The 21,983-nt window shown below is 37.9% G+C and overlaps 1 protein-coding gene across 1 annotated transcript; it reads left to right on the forward strand.

The window, feature by feature from the left end:
* Positions 1-20,208: 20,208 nt before the first annotated feature.
* On the forward strand, positions 20,209-21,009 carry LOC145983504 (uncharacterized). Its single transcript, XM_083116594.1, has one exon. The coding sequence runs from the start codon at positions 20,209-20,211 to the stop codon at positions 21,007-21,009; it is 801 nt and encodes a 266-aa protein (XP_082972720.1).
* Positions 21,010-21,983: the final 974 nt, after the last annotated feature.

A 21,983-nucleotide genomic window follows, 5' to 3' on the forward strand; every position in this document is an offset into this window, starting at 1 on the left:
TAGGTTTCCGATTCATGTCGATAGTAACAAATCCAAAATCGTTGCTCTTCCAACAAGATGAACAGAATTTTGAAAATTGGTTATAATTTAAGTCTCCTCCCACATAATCGTCGTATACATTTTTCAAATTAGTATGAACTTGGCGAAACAAACAGATTAAGTTTGTATTATCTCGTAGTAATTGTTTGGGAATTTTGGAATAAGTTGGAGCTAAATAAAGCAGTCTATTTCTTTGTGACGACCCTGCGAAAAAAGTAATTCTAATTTCATTCTGATTTTCCAGAATAACATCATCGAATACCACAACTGAATTTTTCAAACATTCGCCGAGAGGTTTTATTTTTTATGCAAATGTAGCTATGCCCTGTCCCTCGTACAGCTTCATGAGTTGTTCGTATCTCGGTTGTTCTAAACTTTTAGAAAAAACATACAAATATCTATTTTTCCAATCTAGCCAATTGGGGGCAAGCAAGAAATTATCAACCAGCAAAGTGGTTTTTCCACAACCGGATGGGTCTTCAGTAAGGCATCTTATGTTAGAAGGTAACAAATCTCCATTTTTTTTATTAGTTTCCACTACATCTGGTAAACGCTGTACCACATTCCATGTTGGTGTAAAAGAATCAACTGGTTTGCTTCTATCCAACTTTTGTCTGGCAGACCTAACCATTTCACATACAATTTATTATTTCTATTCTTTAATATTTTCTCGATTAGACATGTATCTCGATATTTTGTTTTTCTAAGTTCCTTTTCATAAAATCTACCCTTTCAATATTTTGTTATGATTATCTTTTATGATATATATGTATTTCTATTCCCTGGTAAAACTTGAGCTACAATAAATAACTCCGTACTCCAATTTTTAGTGAAACCCTTCTTGAATAATTGTTTATATTTACTAACCCTTACCTGATCCCCTATTTTAATCTTAGGCTTCTTGCTAGTGTATTTATACTTTTTACAATAAACAGTAGAAATTAATCGTTGCTCATTAGATTTGGTAACCTCAGCAGGTTTCATGTGAATAGTGCTGTGTACTGTATTGTTGTAATAATGAACTAGCTCGTTTATAAATTGCACCCACTTATAATTGCCCTGTAGAGTGAATTGTCTCCACATGCGATTTTTTAATGTCCTGTTGAATCGTTTCACTATATTAGCTTTCAGATCACTGTATGTAGAATAATGTTTAATATTATGTTGTTGCATTAACTTAGCAAATGTAGAATAGTAAAATTCTTTCCTTCTATCTGTCTGTAAATATTTTGGTATCCTTCCCTCACTAAATATCGACTTAAAAGCCTCGGTAACACAAGTACCAGTCTTGAATTGTAAGGGAACAGCCTATGTATATTTGCTAAAGTTATCAATAACTGTAAGCATATATTTGTAACCATGATTTATCTTATTCAAATTTTTTATAAATCAGATATTAATCAGATCAGCCTGGAAGAATTCATTTATACCTTTTGTTACTACACTTAATCGCTTGTAATTGCGACGGGCTGGTTTGTGTAATTCATGAAATATATCTTGACTTGACATCGAGTTCGAAGTGAGAATATTGCATAAAGTGGATTGTTCTCAGGGTATAACCGCTTTATGTCAAATACTAGCTTGTCACCAATTTCAATATCAGAAACTGATAATTGTTCGTCGTCATGTATTTTATATTTATTGGTAGACTCATCCCAGAATGGAATAGGTATTTGAACTGCCTTGTGTATACCATCTTTTCGGACTATAGTAAACTGATGAACTTCAATATGTTTTCCATGTTTTAGAAAACTTACTTCGGAAATCGTAAACTACCATCAACAAAAAATTCATGTACGTGAGTGTACGGATATAATTTGTAAACATTGCCAGCATTGACGTACGTCCAGTGCCCTCGAGCATTTGGAACATTTGTAACCTAACAATTTCCATAGAATAAAATTGACGAGTATCTACGTCATCTAGTCTGCTTAATACCGGTTCCAAGTGTTCGTTGATAATACGAACCAACTCATCGTAGCTAGGTTTCATTTCTACATCAAGATACAGTTTTTATATTCCTCTTTGAGATCATGTAGTTGAGTAGCAAAACCTGATAAAGCATATTCTTGACTTGCTTCAAGAATAGTAATTTGTAACGTAATAATATAAATAATCTACTGTAAACTTCCTACAAGTTTCAATTTATAACTCTGGGTAGCAAGATCGTGTACTTGACTTCTGATTTCTGTAAATAATGCATGTAGTTCGTTAATTATTTGATTGTTGGGGAGACTAGCAACAGTTGCTCTGATTTGCGCAATTTCTGCTTGAATGTTTTTGATATCCTCAAATTTTAAAATTCGATGTACTGCTCTCCTCATAGCTCTGATTTCCTGAGAAGTAGGCAAAGCAGCTACAGTATTCTGAAGTGTGGTGAGAGTTAATTTTATAGCATCGAGTTCTGTTGCATCAGCTGCATTTTTCAAAATTTCTTCCAGTTGCGTCATGTCACCCTGCATAGGTATAGACTGTTGCAGTGTCTCTAATTTACTCTGAATGTCGTCAATAAGATGATGGAAATGCGATAATTCTGATTCAGTATTCAAGCTTTCAAGCTTAGTAACTTGCTGTTGAACTATAGCTAGAATATCAGTAATGCCAGGCAGTTTCGATTCCAGAGTTTCCTGTACACTTGTTAGCTCATTTCTCATAATTGCCATAGTATCTTCTATGTGAGCTATGGTACCTTGTATCTTCCCAAAATCTTCATAAGTCTCCAACTTGAATTTGATGCCGGCAACGCTCCGAGCAATAGCATTTAATTCAGAAGATGAAGGTAAATTATTGATAAAATCTTCCAATGTCTGTAGTTTCGATTGAACTTCTGTTATAGTTGTATGCAGTTCATCTGTCTGTAATTCATATTTGATACTTTGCAATGTAGGAACTTCGAAAGATTGGAACTGTTCTTGCAATTTAGCAATACTAGCATTTACCTGCTCATATTCTTCTTGAGTTTTGATATTCTGGATGATGGTTTGCAGTTCGGTACGAATACTATTTGCCTGGTCATTTAATTGCTGTTTCAGATGTTCGGTATTCGTTCTCTGGATTTGTCTAAATTTATCAAGTTCTTTTTTCAAGTTGGCAATATTCTCTTCTAAGTTCTGAAGATTATCTATTGAAGCTAAATTAGTATATTTCTCAAGCAAAGATTTGAGTTCTCCATCAATGTTTACTATGGGATCAATCAGTTGAGTTTGAAGATTTGTAATCTCTGCTTGAATATTTAGATTTAGAGAATTCTGTAATATGAGTAAATCTGATTTCAATTTCTTTAGACGTACATCTAAACTAGCAATCTCGCTTGAATTATCTGGAATCTCCTGTCGCCTTTTATTACCATATATATCCATAGTTTTTTTTTTAGGTATTTTATATATTAATAAGAGGATAGATTATTCTTATTTCGATAAACTTAGGAATCAATTTATCATACTCTCTAATTACCTCAGCATACAAAAATTCACCGGCTTCCACATCATAAGACGTATCAGGAAGTAATGTACTATGTTTAATTCTATACAAATTTCGACCTATGTGCAAAACTGCCGCATTCGGTGGAGAAACGTTTATTTGAATTTTCCCACTAACAGGTAACTTATATGATGATAAGTTTTTATTAAATACAAATAAGTGCTTTCCAGTATCTTCGTCAACTTGAGACCAAATACTATTCAAGTGAACAAGAAGAAACCCTTTCAATTGTTGAGAAATTTCTCTAAATACATCCAGGTTTACTTGAATTCTCTCTACAGGCTGATTATGTTGTTGCTTCTTAATTCAAAAATATTCATGACGTTTTATTTTATATTAGCTATTTTCTTTTTATATATAAAATATATATTTGTACTAAGTATAAAAAAATTAATAAGTACATATAGTAAAAAAAATTATCACCCTGTGCTTAGCACATCAAAAAATTTATAGAGGAGCACTGCAACAACATGTCCGTACTCTTCAACCACTTTCACGATACTGACTGATCTGTAATGCGGAAACCTTTGATGTAACCTAAGCGCGGACCGCGATGAAAACGTCCGAAACAGTAAGCCAATCAGAAAACACCACATCATCGCATTACGTCATAACCAACCAATCAGAAGACACCACATCATCGCATTACGTCATAACCAACAAATCAGAAAACACCACATCATCGCATTCCTCTAATTGCCTCAGCATACAAAAATTCATCAGCTTCCACATCATAAGACGTATCAGGAAGTAATGTACTATGTTTAATTCTATACAAATTTCGACCTATGTGCAAAACTGCCGCATTCGGTGGAGAAACGTTTATTGAATTTTCCCACTAACAGGTAACTAATATGATGATAAGTTATTATTAAATACAAACAAGTGCTTTCCAGTATCTTCGTCAACTTGAGACCAAATACTATTCAAGTGAACAAGAAGAAACCCTTTCAATTGTTGAGAAATTTCTCTAAATACATCCATGTTTACATGAATTCTCTCTACAGGCTGATTATGTTGTTGCTTCTTAATTCAAAAATATTCATGACGTTTTATTTTATATTAGCTATTTTCTTTTTATATATAAAATATATATTTGTACTAAGTATAAAAAAATTAATAAGTACATATAGTAAAAAAATTATCACCCTGTGCTTAGCACATGAAAAAATGTATAGAGGAGCACTGCAACAACATGTCCGTACTCTTCAACCACTCTCACGATACTGACTGATCTGTAATGCGAAAACCTTTGATGTAACCTAAGCGCGGACCGCGATGAAAACGTCCGAAACAGTAAGCCAATCAGAAAACACCACATCATCGCATTACGTCATAACCAACCAACCAGAAGACACCACATCATCGCATTACGTCATAACCAACAAATCAGAAAACACCACATCATCGCATTACGTTATAACCAACCAATCAGAAAACAACTCGTTAGATACGGGTCATCATAATATTACGTAATAACTTGTTGCGCAACATTGCGCAATAATTTACCTTACGCGCCATCGCAATTTTGCGTAATAACTTGTTGCGCAACAAGATGCAATAGAAGTAGACCGGAAGTAGACCGAAAGTAAATTTGCGTGGGTGTGCGTGGGTGAGTGTGGGTGTAAGTGTGGGTGTGCGTGGGTGTGGGTGTAGGTGTGCGTGGGTGTGGGCGTTGGTGTGCGTGGGTGTGGGCGTTGGTGAGCGTGGGTGTACGTGGGTGTAGGTGTGCGTGGGTGTGCGTGGGTGTTCGTGGGTGTGCGTGGGTGTTCGTGGGTGGGTGTTGGTGGGTTTGGGTGGGTTTTGGTGTTACGTACTTTAACTCTAAAGAAATTATGACACTCGTACGAAGTATGAGATGAAAAATCACAGATTTACAATAGTATAAAATCGACAAAAGCATCGTCAAAATAGGTTTTCCATTCTACATAAATTAATAAAAATAATAGGCCTCGTACCAAGTACGGCGTTGAAGGAATACACATTACTATACTATTTAAATTAAATATAATTATAATTATTTTAATTTAAACATTATTATTATTATTATTATTATTAGTGAACAATAGGTTCGTATGTTCGTATCCCCCCGAAATACATTTCTAGATAGTTGTCTGATATATATATATATATAAATTTATTTATTTATATATATTTGATAGACTAGAAATTAAACCCATATTTTCATAGTGAATAAGTAGGCATTTAAAAACTTGAACAAATTACACTTGATATTACAATACGACTACCACCCAACAGCAACGAATGCTAACTGTTGACAGAACATGGTTTTTCTCCCACCCCCGCTCACCTCTGTAGCGGTATTTGGAGATCCTTGTCGTTTTATGACCTGAATGCAGGCATTTTTACTATGTGACTGTAAATGCAGCCTTTAGATTTCTGAAAGGCAGGGACCGTGCTACAAGGGGCTGAAGTCCCTCAACCCTCAAATCGTCTCTCAGCCCTCACCTTTAGCCTCCCACCATATTTTTGTAGAAGAACTAGAGTTGATCTTACATAATAGTTTCAATTATAAAACTTCCATTGGGGCAGGACCATTACAATGTTCAAGTGTAATGTTCACGTTAGTAATATCACAGGATTACTACTCAATCACATGTCGCCAACTTACTACTAAAATAACATGATACTCTCCTGCCTACGTGGTTAGGTGGATGTATTCAGCGACAGTGAAGTGGTTGTTAGAAGCTTTGTGCTATTGTAATGTGCATACTCCAGCAATAGCTGGATGTGAAAGAAAATTTTCAAGTTTGCGTCAAATCAAGTGTTACCTTCATAATCGTCTTGATAACGAAATTTTAAGTGCTCTAGCTAATTCTCTCAAATGAGAAAAAATTGCAAAATTTTGTGGAAAAATTTGCAGCTGCCTCCCACCTAAAAAGACGTATCTTATTTTAGTTTCTTGATGTGGTTCATTTTTATTCCAGGAAAAAAAAGTAGCTGAACTCTTTCCACAGGAATAGTGTTACCTGTATTATATCCAGAGAGTTGAGAGTGAGTGTTTAGTTTTTATGGTATATTTTTATGTTAATAAGGAATAGTAAGTCTGTGGCATTATTCCGCTAAATAATGCCTTGAGAAAATAAAGAAAATATATGTATGGTATATTATTTGGCCTTTTAAATTGTGCGTAAGAGTTCTTTTGAATGTGATGGAACAGAATGCATCTCAGATAGCGATTTATCTTTGGGTCTTTCTGTAAAATATATCATTGGTAAAAACCTATTTTATCTGGTATTATTCAACATAGGCATAACTTAGCGAGGTCAAAGGGGAAGCATTTGCGTCCCAAAATTTTCAATATTAAAATTTACCGAGGTATTTTTGTTAACCTCCTGGAACCTGAGGGACAAGAAATATGGAGTGATTTTTATGATTTTTCAAATGTAACAGTTATTTACCCAGTTGTTCTGGACATTATTTCCATGGGATGGAAAACTTTTCTATTATACACCTCACCCAAGTTAGACCTCAGTTACGCCCATGTTAGTTAGCCCACCCAGAATTTGAAACTGAAATCTGTAGCCCCTCCTACTTATATCAGGCTGCCACCATCGAAAAAGATAGGGGACACGAGACGAGACGGGACATATCTCGTCCCGTGAGCAACAGCGGCTCTGACGGGAAAGCCCTGCACACTCACAGGAAAAAGCCGACTCACACGGGAAATTTCCGTGTACTCACTGGACCAAAACGAAATCTCTGTAAAGTCCCACATCTCACAGGAAAAGTACCAAACTACAGCTAGAAAAATGTATTTTACGTACTTTATCTTCAAAATCGTATAAGCGGAGAGGTTCAAAACATCTAAAGGGTGTGGAATAGCTACGTATCTAGATACCACAGTGCCCGACCCTGTGGCCGAGTGGTTAGCACATCGCGCTCCGACGTCAAGGGTCCCGGGTTCGAATCCCGGTCGGGCTTGGTTGTTTGTGAATGTCCATTCATCAATTTCATCATTTCATCACTCATCCCCATCTTCGCAAATTAGCCAAGAGGCACAAAACGCGAAGTAAAATAAACTAAATAAAAAAATCAAATCTAGATACCACAGCAAGAATAATTCATTTTGTCTGAAAATCAAGTAAAATTGTGTAAGATAAGAAATGATAAAAGGGGCCTTGGTCCAGAACGAATTCCATTGATAAACTAGCTCCCTTTCGTCGGATAGCAATTTTCTCACAATTCCAAAATATTTATAACATTAAAATAGTGTATATTGTTGAACTGCCTATCCACAATGTAAGTGCATTGAAGAAGATGTACGTATTTTAGAAAAAAGTAAACATTCCGAAAATTAAACCATTATCCTATTTTTCATCATCATTAGGAAAGTAGGAACTCATTTGTATTGTTTGTATTTAATTTTTGTATTATTGTCTACATTATGTTGTATAATATTTCTTTCATTACAGAATATGGAGATGATATATATCCTTATGCAACATTTCAAGTTCAGAAGAATTGTGACATATCCAGTCAAAAGGGATTACAGACATTCGTTTACCAGGATTCAAGGTTGATGGCAGTAGAGTCGTTAGCTGGTAGAGAGGTAACATCTTGCCTTATATTGACAGATTGATTTATGATAAATGCTATCCCTCATATTTATTTTTATAAATGCATTTTGTAAACTAATTTTAATAACTTTTGTAAATACAATTTTAAGCAAGTGTGGTTTTCTTAAGGTGCCAACGTCCACAGAATACGAATGAACGAATGGTTAAGATGACAATCTTAACCTGCACCTGATGTGCTTCTGGAACTGTTAGCATACAGTTGTGTGCATTCGTGTAAACTGCACTTGACTGCCCAATGCAATTAAGTGCACATACATAGACAAGTTACAAACCTGCAATAACCAGAAGCTCAGACGATGATATATGAGAACAGTATGATGATTGATTCCTATAACATTTTATTGCAGTTATTGTCCTAATTTAGTTTGTAATAATAATTATCTAAACTTACAATACTGTTCAGGTTAACAATGAACAATGAAATGTTTTGTAGCTTTCATCTTAACCATTATTTACTTACCGAACAAGTCCCAATCTGTTTAATGCAGTCTACTAAGCCTAAGATTGTGGGAGATTAGTTACTACTATTGTACCTAGGTATTTCACATTACAATGTGCAATCATTTGTTTGCTAAAAGAAGGTAATGTACAATAATGTTGTAGCTTATATTGCTTTGAATTAAGTACATTCTAAAAAGTAGCCGTTTTATCAATCCGGGAATCATTTCACGGGATCGGATAAAAAGTGGTTATGACTCCCATTAAGCTAAAATTCTGCCGAGGTTATCATATCAGAAAATATCTCTCATACATGGCCCATAGACTAAATATCATAACGCTGCGTAGACAAGCTGAAGCTAAACTATGATTAAGAATGGAATCAGAACAATCAAAATTTTCTTTGGATGTGCTGTTTCATGCGTGCAGGTGTTTGTGTGTGTGTGTGTGTTTTGTCTGTGTGTGTGTGTGTGTCTGTCTGTGTGTGTGTGTGTTTACAAGTTCAGAGCATCAACGGTGCATTCTACTTTGAAATTTGATCCCGTTTTCATTAAAATTCGCAGATTTCCAATAACATTAAGCTCCTTCTATTTATCTCTGCCTGGTCTAATAAAGGAGTCCTCCTGCGATGTAATATTTTGTACGTATAGAGATTGTCAAAAGACAATTATTATTATTTAATGTACTTAGCATGGTACTAGTTTTGGTAATATCTTTGAGTTTGAGTTTCTGATTACTTTACTTACTGTCCACTTTATGTACAGTAAGGATAATTGGGACTGGACCTACAGTTTGAAGTGGGATCCGAACCATTTGTACAGTCACGGACACTTCTGATTTGTAACGACCCTATTGAAGAAGCACTGAAGCAAGCCATCCATGTCTGACCACCAAGCGCCTTGTGACTAGACAACCCAATCAGCATTGTAATTCTGCGGCTTGTACCAGTCACGGGTATACATCTCTGTAAATTGAGTAGTGATGCCAAAGAGAAATACGAGATGAAGATTGTCGATCGTAATGTCTCGTGTTCTCGACATGGAATAATACTCGGTCCACGTTACGTTTCATTATTTAATGTTGTTTGGGAACGAACCTGACGGACTGGGTTTATATTTTCACTCCTTGCATTACAGTAAATTCCATATTTTACAAATATATTAATGCTTTGAACGAAAATAATGCCCAGAAAAACATCGAACACACGTTCACACCATTCTTCTCACACATATGCACGTGAAAACAAACACACAAAGCTAAGTTTTAACTTTCAAGTGAATGTCCAAATAACAGTAAATGGAGAAGCACGATGTGCGAAACATGGGATTTTTCACAGAAAGAATGCGTCTATTTGTGACATACGTGATTTCTATTAATAAACAATGAAACAATTATGAGAGAAATTAACAAGAATTTTCGTCTTCAGGTGTTGAGGAAGGAAACAGACTGACTGGAAAAAAGAAAACATGGTGCTATTGATAGAGTGTTGGTTAGCGTACAGAGCTTTCATCAGTGAGGTCTAGGTTCGTTCCCCACCAAGGACAATTTTTTTATTCTTTTCTACTAGTGAAGAAGTATGTAATATTGTTTTCTAGGCATTTTGACGAAAGGATACACATCAAATTTGTTCGTTTAATCTGTACATTCTTCTAATAAGTTCTCTAACGCGTCCTCCTCCGTAGCCGAGCGGGTTAAGGCGTTCACTCGTCTTGAGATCGTTCGCTACGGGACGGCGTAGGTTCGAATCCGGCTCTGGTCGGAACTTATTCGGCCAACCCACCATCGTGAGGAAATTGGGAAGCTCCGAGTGAGTGAGCGTAACCCGGTCGAGAAGACATACAACAACGGCTGGGGGTCCGTCGGGCTGATCACCCGTCACCCCAATACTGGTCTAAGACCTCCACGCTATAACAGGTGACGGAGGAACAGTGTGGGAGGGAGACCAGCAGTCGGTAGGTAAGCCAAGGCCCTCCAAGGTGCTTTAGCGCTGTGGGTTATGTTAAATTCTCTATCGCAAGGTGATATAGAGAATCTCTATCTATGCGATGGATATCTATCTTTTCAATGGTTACGTAGCTACGATTCTCCAGTCCCTTCCACCCACTTGTCTTATTTATTTACTTCATTTCATATCTAACGAAAACACACAGAGATATATTTTTGAACAAGAAACACACCTCGCGTCGAAGGTTCCAGACTCGAGTTCTGGCTCTTTTTTTTTGCGAGGGTGATTATTCTTGTGTGTCTGTTTATCATCTTTGCCAAAAAAATATTCCTCATTATTGCCGTGATTAACGTAGGGAGAGACCAAAGCGACTGAAATAACAAAAGTACAGAAAATGCAAGACAAATCTGCCTAGGCATGTTATACCTTGGAAATTAGCAATCTGAAAATTAACTTGCGTTTCAGTCGACTACTTGCGAAAGAGGTTCGTGTTGTCTCGTTTGGAATGTTGGTTATCGTGTCAGACTAGCATGCGGGCAACCCGAGTTCGAACCCAGCGGAAGGAAAGTTTTTTTTTGTCTAATTTCATCCTACCTTATTTATAAAACTGAGGTTTCTGCAAAAGTTTTTGAATTGCATGCCACTTCGTATGTTGGTAATCTGAAATCAGCAATGATGAAAATTTGATGTTCCGAAGCGACGATGTATTTGTGTATGTGTTGAAAAAACGCAGTTATTTATTTGTGAAAAACATGCAGCCACGTGATCATTGAGAACGCTTCCTAGTTGTCAGTGCTAATATGGCAGTAGCTACAGTCTGTCAACAGACACCAACTTTCACGTTTCCCGTAAAATGATTACCTTTCCACGTATCAAAATCATGAGTGCTGTCTAAAGCAATGCTTTGATACTTGCGTTTGCATGTTCGAATCTAAAGTAATATGAAACTTTTTCCCCAACAAATGACATTGAAACCATTAATAACTGTTTGCAATGTGATATTGATATCATATATGGAAAAAATAAAAATAGAGAATTTCGCTTAAAACAACTTATAAATAAGGACCGGATGTTGATGAAATGTCATCTTTTTTCTGACATTTCGGACACGATGACCATTAAATATACTCAAAATTACACTTCATGTAGAACCTAAAAAAGGTAATTTTAAAGTGCATTTTTTTCATTTGTCAGGTTTCAGGTAATTTTCTCCGATTTTCGGCATTTTCCCGTCATTTTTTGCAATATTCGGTATATTGTTTCATGATATTTTGTCAATTCTTTAATTTTGGTAATATTCTTGAATCTTTTCACCAAGAAGAATATATGCCTATATATATCTCGCAGGATTGCAATTTACGAGCAAAAGAAAACTGAACTGGTGAAAGTCTTTGTTGTGTCTGGGGAAACCACCAGGTGCCCGTCTGGGGCAAACTCAGATTTAAGATCAGATAAGGAGAGGCTGGAAATACCATAGCTAGACCCTGTTTGCACTGAAAATCCTCGTTGCATATTTTAATTGAATGTGCATGTGCTATCATTTGGTGCCCTTTCTTTTTTAAAGCAAGATTGCATTTTGTTTAATTTCATTTTCATTTCAATTTTTAAACTGAAACTAACAAATTTAATGGTCATTTTTTGCATTTTACGTCATTTTTTCCATTTTTTAGGATATTCTGTAGGTCATATACCTATATTTTTTAGGCCATCAACTTCCGCTCCCTACTTATAAATATATTAAATTATGTGGATACCTGATGTGAAACGTACGATGCACAATCAGAGAGCCTGAATGTTGCATTTAAAACTGCAGAGAACAATGACTGACTTATGAACAGTGAAAGGTTTTTCCATGCTCCAATGGGATTTTATTTATAACTATAAATAAACAAGGGAGAAAAACACAGGTAAAAGTTTTAATTGAAGAAACAAAACACGTTCACGGTCAAAAATAGGGCATTCAATTTCAGGCACATTACACTAACCGAAGGAGTATTTTCAAAATTAATAGTATCCTCGTTCTTCACCTTTTTCTCAGTTGTCACACATGTCAATTCCTCTATATTCTCTGTATTCTCATCGGGACAAACACCCACATCCCTGCCCGAACCGAGTATTGGTAATGTCGCACGCTAGCCAAGTTTGATACACGGTTTTGGCACAAGTGGTTGGAATCCCACTTTAAACTATAAAAAAGAAAAAAAAAGGTAAAGTGCTACCCTGTGCATATCACCACGCCATGAAGGCATATAGGGGGTGTGGGGGTAACGCCCCACACTTTCTTGATCCGGTCGTGAGTGGGGGTGGTGTGATCAGCATCACGCCCCTGACCGCCTTTACCCCCCAGGGTTTCCCCCACGTACCCATGTTATTCGACGCAGAGCCGAGCCGAGCGGGTTAAGGCGTTCACTCGTCTTGAGATCGTTCGCTGCGGGACGGCGTAGGTTCGAATCCGGCTCTGGTCGGAATTTATTCGGCCTACGTATAGGGCCGGTGGCAACCCACCATCGTGAGGAAATTAGGAAGCTCCGAATGAGTGAGCGGTAATCCGGTCGAGAAGACCTACAACGGCTGGGGGTTCGTCGGGCTGACCACCCGTCACCCCAATACTGGTCTAAGATCTCCACGCTACACCAGGTGACGGAGGAACAGTGTGGGAGGGAGACCAGCAGTCGGTAGGTAAGCCAAGGCCCTCACGGGCTGTAGCGCTGCGGGTTATTATTATTATATTATTACTAGTAACATTCCACGATTTCAAAAGTTGTTGATACATGGAACTAACGATTAAGGATTCCTTTTGTTCTTGTATATTCCTAGCAACAATTCTAGACAGCTTATAATTGACATTAACTGAGAGTTGTTCGAAACGATTTCTCCATCCGTTTTTGAAAAAAATGAAAAGTCTCATATGTCGCAGCTCACTGGTACACGCAAAACGGATATACCGTGCGTGCATTTCGATCTTCAGCCGAGAGATCGGGTGAAGCGTGGCGGGCGGCGCTGACGGAGATGCCGACATTTGCGGCCTGTAATGCCCGCTTATTTTTATGGACATATGCAGACATTTATATAAATATTGCAAAACGGGTACTAACCTGTGTTATAACACGCAAAAGTTCTTCTGTAATTCATCCAAGTTCTGCTCTTATATACACAAATAAATACGTTATAGAAACGATGTTAAGAGCCACAGATAATAAAGCATTTTAATCATAGTTTTGACCAGTAACGTCCTGCTTAAGTTTATATCCTTGAAAGAGTTTTGTGGCCATGGGAATCGTTTGGAGGTTTCGAATGTGCAACACTGTATCAAGATTACGCTGCAGACGAAACCGTTAAAAGTCAATGGTTTTCGTTAGGTTCCTTGCAATCCGAAATATCCGAGCTCGAGTTTTTTTGTTCTTTCGCGACTAGATGAAGACAGAGTTGTGAATATAGTGGCGAGCAATGTAAACCAAGAGCGTGTTAATTTCGTACTGTGCGCAAGAGTGTTATTCTTGGTTACTTGCAGTTACTTTGTTTGTGTTATTGCAGTGTGTAGGTGTGTTGTGTCAGTGAGACGATTGGAATGCCAGCCGCAAGGTTCACGTTAGAACAAAGATTTTTTATGTATGACACGTACGTGAAAACAGACTCGCGTCGAAACGTGTGTAGGCAATTTGTACAGAAAATCCTAGGCATTTCAACTCCACACAGAGATACGGTTTGACATCTCGTCCTTAAATTACGAGAAACTGGATCGTTAAATTTTAAAACACCTAAGCAAAACGACGGATTCTAACCGAAGCAAAACTCGATGATATTGGTGCAGCGTTAGAACGTTCTCCAAACAAACCTCTACGCCGTGTTTCACAAGAGTTGGGCGTGTCAAAATCATCGGCACATACAGCCACTAAGCTACTAAAATTAAAACCGTACTCTTATAACACAGGTTAGTGCTCGTTTTGCAATATTTATATAAATGTCTGAATATGTCCATGAAAATAAGCGGGCATTACAGGCCGCAAATGTCGGCATCTCCGTCAGCGCCGCCCGCCACGCTTCTCCCGATCTCTCGGCTGAAGATCGAAATGGACGCACGGTACCTATATAACAGAAGTCATCTTTTGAAAATGCTTCTAGTTATGACAGAAATAAGGAACCAGCATAGTAGAAGGGAAACGAGATAAGACCTAACAATAGACCTTTTAATTGACATTAATGGTTTTTTTATTCCTTATCGAGGGATGACGCTATTGTTAATTAATCAAGCGCCACGTGTCGGGGGTCGGGGAGGAGATGAGTCATCGATGACTCACGCGCACGTGTGAGTTTGGAGTTAATGGTTTCCATTAGTGCACAAAATATAATATTATGTATCCCGTCTTTTACCCTAACGTAATCCTATTGTTGTACTTTATATATGCGTTACAGCCGGATATGAGTCATGGACGATTCAGGCTGGCGTGGGAGCTTGGAATTAATGGTTTTCTAGTAGTGCACAAAAGATGCTATTATGGAGTCCCTTTTCGTCCCTTTTCTTCTCCCATTTATGTGTTTTTTATATGTGTTTCAGCCGGATATGAGTCACGGATGATTTATACAGACGTGGAGCTTAGTTCACATGGTTTTCCATTAGTGCATAATAGATACTATTATGGTACCCGGTTCAGGATTATTCTAACCCAAGGAACCCAGTTCCGACCTATTCTAACGCAGTTTATGCTCTTCCTATACGTGTTACGCCCGGATGTGAGTCAAGGCTGATTCTTGCAGTCGGGGTAATTGAAGTTTATGCGTTTTATTCACTAACAAGGAGATGGTTCTGGCCTATTCTAAGCCAATTGATGGCGTCACTCGAGGTTTGCAGGCGTCGATGACGTCATGACCGGCCATCTTGACATCGGTGCTGGATCATATTAGGTATAATTAAGGATCTGGATTTATCCGGATTCAACCGACCCTGAAGGGATCTGGGGTAGAAGATATTATAACACAATATATGGCGTTAGCCTATGTTCGCTTTAAAAACGAAGAAATTGAACGATGTAGCCTATATGAAAACGAAGTATACGGGCAGAATGCATGTTATTAATAATAATTGCTTTTAAAAAAGGGAAGAATACGTTGACCGCAACTCTCCTCTACAAGGTTGCTCACGAAATTTGCACCAGAAAAGAAGAATATTTCCGCCATCGTCACCCCAAACCGCGAGCGATCATTGCAGGTCGAGGGTGAGAAAGGGTCTCCATTGTCAGTTCCCGCGGGACCCCTACGGGAACTGTATGGGATAATAATTTGTAATGGAAGTCATGTGCCGCCATTATTTTAACACCTTTGTATTGATTTTTTGTGGATAAAATTTAATTTGGCGGAAGTAATTTAGGCGGGTTTTTCTTCCTCCTTTTGTAACATTGTAAAGACCATTTGACCTAAAGCGTAAGTAATTTGGCTGAACTAGTAACAATCAGGCCCACTATCTTCAGGTTAAAGTGGATACGATCCACTATTTGCCATTATTTCTAGGTTTCCAACCATGGACCCTTTGATTATTGCTTTATAAGCTACATGATGGTTGTTAATGCGTCAAGCTTCTTACGTAAGATTGACCAGATTTTGACTCTTAGGGCCAATATTTCACATTTTTTGCGTATTTTTACTCAGAAAACGCTATTTGAACGATTGAAGCAAGGGTTTGTATGGCAATTTAGACACACAAAGTGTGTTTTTTCAACTTTAGCTGAAGTTTAAGCTTATCTTTTACTCTAATATCACAATTTCATCTATTCAGGCAACATTTTTTATCAAATTTTGAACTCACAAAGACATTTTTTAAACTTTTAACTTATTATTTTCAAAGTTTATTTCCATTTTTTACTCAAATACCAAAATTTAAGCTATTCAGGCAGGAGTGTGTATTACATTTTGCACTTACAAAGATATTTTTTTCAACTTTTAACTTATTATTTACAAGTTTAGGCTTATATTTTACTCTAATAACACAATTTCATCTATTCAGGCAATATTTTTTATTGCATTCTGAACTCACAGACATTTTTTCAACTTTTAACTCATTATTTTAAACGTTTATTGCCGTTTGTATCTTATATTTATTAACTTTGAGTTTTGTTCTTTATTTGGAAAAAAATCTAATCACTAAGGAAGAAGTACTTTTAAGTAAAACTTTAGCCACAAACTTTATTTATACTATTATTATCATTATTGTTGGTTTTTTTATGTAGTTGTTGAATGTTGTTGTTGGTAGGGTTTATTGACTTACACTAAGCTATTTTTGGTTTCCTTCGTAGGAAAGTTTGTTTATTTTAGAGTTCCCTCGGTATTTTCTTACTGTTAGGGCAGGTAAAGTTTCCTAAATATATGAGTAGGGTTCCATATATTCTTGTTCTTGCATGTTTTTCATATGATGTGATCAGCACGACTCTCCAAGTGTTTTTACTCTATGTAACCATTTTATTGAGGCTTTGTGATTTCTAGAGCCACTTTATGCTTGAGAGAAAGCTTGAAAATTTCGATCTCAGATAACCGACAACCATTAGTCAGAGTATTTTCGAGTATATTTTAGACTTATTATGTGCCACTAGAATATTACTACTTGCTTAATTTTTAAGTATGTTGCTAAGTTATTGCATTTTTTGCCTTTGCTTAATAGATAAACTGTACGAAATGTTTAATATCTGTACTTTTTTGCACATATAAGAGGCCAAACTTTTACTCTAACTAAAATTATTATGTGTCTAAGGACTGAAACCCCTGAATCCAGATCCTTAATTACCTAATATGATCCAGCACCGATGTCAAGATGGCCGGTCATGACGTCATCGACGCCTGCAAAACTCGAGTGACGCCATCAATTGGCTTAGAATAGGCCGGAACCGTCTCCTCGTTAGTGAATAAAACGCATTAACTTCAAGTACCCCGACTGCATGAATCAGCCTTGACTCATTTCCGGCTGAAACACATATAAAAAAGCATAAATTGGAGAAGCAAAAGTCCGAAAACGGACTCCATAATAGCATATTTTGTGCACTAACAGAAAACAATTAATTCCAAGCTCCCACGCCAGCCTGAATCGTCCATGACTCATATCCGGCTGTAACGCGTATATAAACTATAACAATTGTGTTAGGTTAGGGTAAAACGGACTCCATAATAGTGTATTTTACATTAATGGAAAAACATTAATTCCAAACTCCCACGAGTGCATGAGGCACCCATCACTCATATCCGGCTGTAACGCATATATAAAGTACAACAATTACGTTAGGGTAAAAAACGGGTTACATAATAGTATTTTTGTGCACTAATGGAAAACCATTAATTCCAAACTCACACGTGCGCATGAGTCATCGATGACTCATCTCATCCCCCACCTCCGACACGTAACGCTTGATTAATTAACAATAGCGTCATCCCTCGATAAGGAATAAAAACCCATTAATGTCAATTAAAAGGTCTATTGTTCGGTCTTATCTGGTTTCCCTTCTACTCAGCATGCGTAAGTATACAAATGAAACCCTGTTAATAGTACTTTGGCAGTAAACCAGTTTGGAGGTACCGAAACTGAAATGATGTAAGAGACATGCCAGTCCGGACCGAATTTAAACGAAACCTCCGTGTCCACTTTCACGAGACAGAAACTTGCATATGCAGGTTCAGGAACACTGAAAGTACGTCGGGATCCTTTCTATTTTTTCCGTTCAGTTTGAGTCTTGATCCCTGTGGGAAGGGGTACGACGATAGGGACGTATCACGCTATAAGGTAACCCAAGTCACCTGATGTCAACTTATTAGATGCTAATCTATAGAAAGGGGGAGAGGAAGGGAGCATAGGAAGAGAGTTGTATTACGATATAAGCTGACTTTTAACAAATGATGAAGTTCGCATTACGATATGATAGATGGGGTGAACAACAAGAAGGAGGGAGAGAAAGAGATAGAGAAAGATAGGAAGTCAGAGAGGTTAAACGAGGATTACAATATGTACTAACCTGAGTTGAAATAATTAATAAAGTATAGGATAGGACAAGATTGTATCTGATAAATAAGCGTTATGAACTACTGTCGTGCTTCAACTTCAGTTTACAGCAGATTGGCGGCTCAAATCGCTGGCAGCTTGCGAAAATTACAAAATGATCAAAGTCGTGAAGAGGGAAGGGCATGTAAAATGCACGTTATATTATTAAAGTGTCGTCACCGATCTTGTTTCCATGAGAAAGAGGCTTGTTGAACTGAGCATATATTCTGTTCTAGCAAGCCTTTCTTCAGTAAGGAATGCTGACGCATGCAAAAATTTCTCACGTTTAAGCACGTAGGAGCTTCACTGGTTCTCACGGGAAGCTGACTCCTAATTTACGACCCTGGAATTCAAGACACGATAGTGGTGTAATATTGTGCAATATCGGATCATATTGTTCGAGTTCTATTAAATTTCCTCACGGAGTGCGAGGATTGCATCTGGTTGCGATCTGCACGTGTTCTGAACTGTATGATTGCAGACATTGTCGATATACAAGCATTCAATATTCGTACAGAGGACGCAGTCTTGTATGTACATAAAGGACAAATTATTTTACTTGCGTTTCTACAGTAGAACTCTCACGATGATAGGGAAGAATACCGCGAGAATAGACAACGATGTTGTTACGAAAATTATAATGTCGAACGTCTTCAAAATATACTGCCTTTGTAATACTTTGAAGAGTGATGATCTGGATTATGATGTCTTTTGCAAAGATTGTCACGAATTTTCGGAAATTCAGGAAGGACATTAGTGTGTGATGGATAATTTATTGAAATGTGACGGCAAAGCTGCAGAATCTAAACTGCCGCCGTTGAATGCGAAGGAAGATAGGAAGCTTGAGGCACTATTTCCATGAACCAGAGAATACGCTACACGTATTTCAGTCAGTTCTCTCAACGGAGCCTCCCACGGGGAGATGGCCAGTCACTCTACAAGACCGTCTGCACTCTTTGCGACCTGGTATCGCAAAGAATGAGTGGTTATTGGCGATGCAATTGTTAATGTAAACTATTTTTTCTAGAGATATGTGCTTGCTAAATAATACTATTATATATATATATATATATATATACACACACACACACACACACGAGGGGATATAAAAAAGTAACTGATTACATTTTTAACAGTCAAACGGAAATGTATTCACAAAGACTGAAATATACATTTGGAAATACATGTGGTTCGCCACCTTTACACGAGATGGCAGGTGTGTGCACCTCGCGCACGCCGAGAGGTAATTTGTTTCAAGAAAATGACAACTACGCTTGAGACATTCGACAGAGTTCGCCTTGTGCCTCGGTGTAAGGCGGACGTTTGTGTTGTGTTTGTCCAAATCATATTGCGAAGGTTTATGTTGCGAAAGACCTATTTACACCCGTGTATGGGAGGAAGAGTTTTCTTGCTTTTTGTGTTATACTTGCGAAGTACCTATTTATATCTGTAAATAGGAGGAAGAGTTTATTTTAACGTGGGATGTTATCGGATATCGTTTGATGCATTCCTTTAATTCACGTGTCCAAAATCGCATTATTTAATGGCGATAGGGACAAATCGGAGTAGTAGAAGAAGAAGAAACGTTCGACACAGTTGAGCTGCGGAGTGTGAATCAGTTTCTGGGGTCATAGAGACAGAAACTGCCTGAAACCTATCGTGAGTTGTGTGCAGTGTGTGGTGACACTTGCATGAAATTCACAAGTGTCTGTAACTGGTGTGCAAAGCTCAATGCAGGGAGTGTAGATGTCTCTTCGATGAACCCGGTTCTGGACTGCCTCGCAAATCCCACACAAAGACAATGTTCACGCTATGGAGGCATTGATGCAGTTCGATTGGCGGTCATAATCCATAGAAAAGCGAATGCCGTGGGCATTTCATATGGAAGTGCATACACCATCATCCATGAAGAACTTGAGTATCACAAAGTGTCAGCGAGATGGGTCCCCAGAAAGCTCACACCACAGCATATGGAGGACCGTATGGGATACAGTCTTGAATATTTGCTCCGGTACCATACGGTTGGAATCGTATTCTTCGACAGCATTGTTACCGGATACGAATCGTGGGGTTTTCATTACACCCCTGAACGAAAGCAACAGAGTATTATGGAAACACACAAACTCGCCCCCACCCAAAAAATCAGGACAACCCCGTTTGCAGGAAAGGTTTTACTTGCTGTTTTCTGGGACAGCCAGCGTGTCATTCCTGCTAAATTTCTGTTAAAAGGAGTAACTGTAAATGCTACTGCATATCGTGCCACACTGGATCGTCTACGAGCTGCTCTGCTCCGTAAACGTCCAACAAAATCTCTAAAGGTGGTCATCATTCTCCATGACAATGCTCGTGGTTGCATCAGCGACTCAAAAAGTCAATTCCTGACATTGGGACATTCTCAAGCATCCAACATACAGTCCAGACTTTCACCTGTTCGGCGCACTGAAGGAACACCTTGCCGCCCAAACACTTCAGCTGCGACACGGAAGTTATGACAGACGTGCTTCTTTGCTTACGCGTCCAGCCGAACGATTTCAACCGCATGGGCATCGAGAAATTGGTGTCACGTTTGGACAAATGTATAAATGGGAATGGATGTTATGTGTAAAAGTAGAGTCATGTTCAACCTTCAAAATTTAGAGTAAGATGGAGCAAGACTGTGCAGTTTTTGTTCATTATGTTTTATTGAATTTATCTATCTAGAGTAACTAACGGAAAATGTAACACAGAATGCACTATCGTTTGCCAACATACAGTAAATTTCCGAAACCTCTGTAAATAATACAAAAGAAATGCAGAAAGCAGAAATGAAACGAAAAGTAGAACCATGTAAACGCGCAATTTTACCCGCAGCACAGGGTAAGACTGCGGATCGTACTAACACTTTCTTGATAGAGTAACATTCGTATGAAGGTTCTTTAAAAAGGAACATAAATCACTTAAAAAAGTTCCTCCTTCATACGAGAAGCACGTGTCGTGTCATCTAAACATGTAGCACAGTGAATTAAGTCAAATTAGAGATGAGGGTTCCTGTTTCATACGAGGTGCAGTTTTCGTTCCACCGTTCATCACATGTCGACACACTTAACCCAATCCTCGACTGAGAGTTAGCTGTACTCATCAGAACCAGTACAGGGCGGCTGTACTCTTTCATTTGACGTTGCGAGCTTGATACGTCTTCTTCAGCAAGGATGTTCGTTTTCATCATCATAACAATAGCAGATGGCGGTAACCCATCAAGTAGTTCTGCTCTCATTCTCTTCCGCGAAAAGATGAATGCACGAGGAATGAAACTTCCTGACGTACGACATACGGCAGTGATGATCTCTCCATGTTCTCCACTAACAAGTTTCTTAACCGATCCTTTCCCCTTGACATTTATCACCTTTGGAGGTTACAGAAGGGACTGTGCTGACACCAAATTCATCGTTAAAATCTTCCTTGCTTTCCTCTCTCAGCACGACGAACT

The sequence above is a fragment of the Lepisma saccharinum genome, chromosome 2, assembly GCF_977018435.1.
Source record: "Lepisma saccharinum chromosome 2, izLepSacc3.1, whole genome shotgun sequence".
Classification (NCBI taxonomy): Eukaryota; Metazoa; Arthropoda; class Insecta; order Zygentoma; family Lepismatidae; genus Lepisma; species Lepisma saccharinum.

What these genes read in the sequence shown, in the direction of transcription:
- LOC145983504 (XM_083116594.1), top strand. Translation starts at nt 20,209, where the DNA reads ATGAAATTCACAAGTGTCTGTAACTGGTGTGCAAAGCTCAATGCAGGG.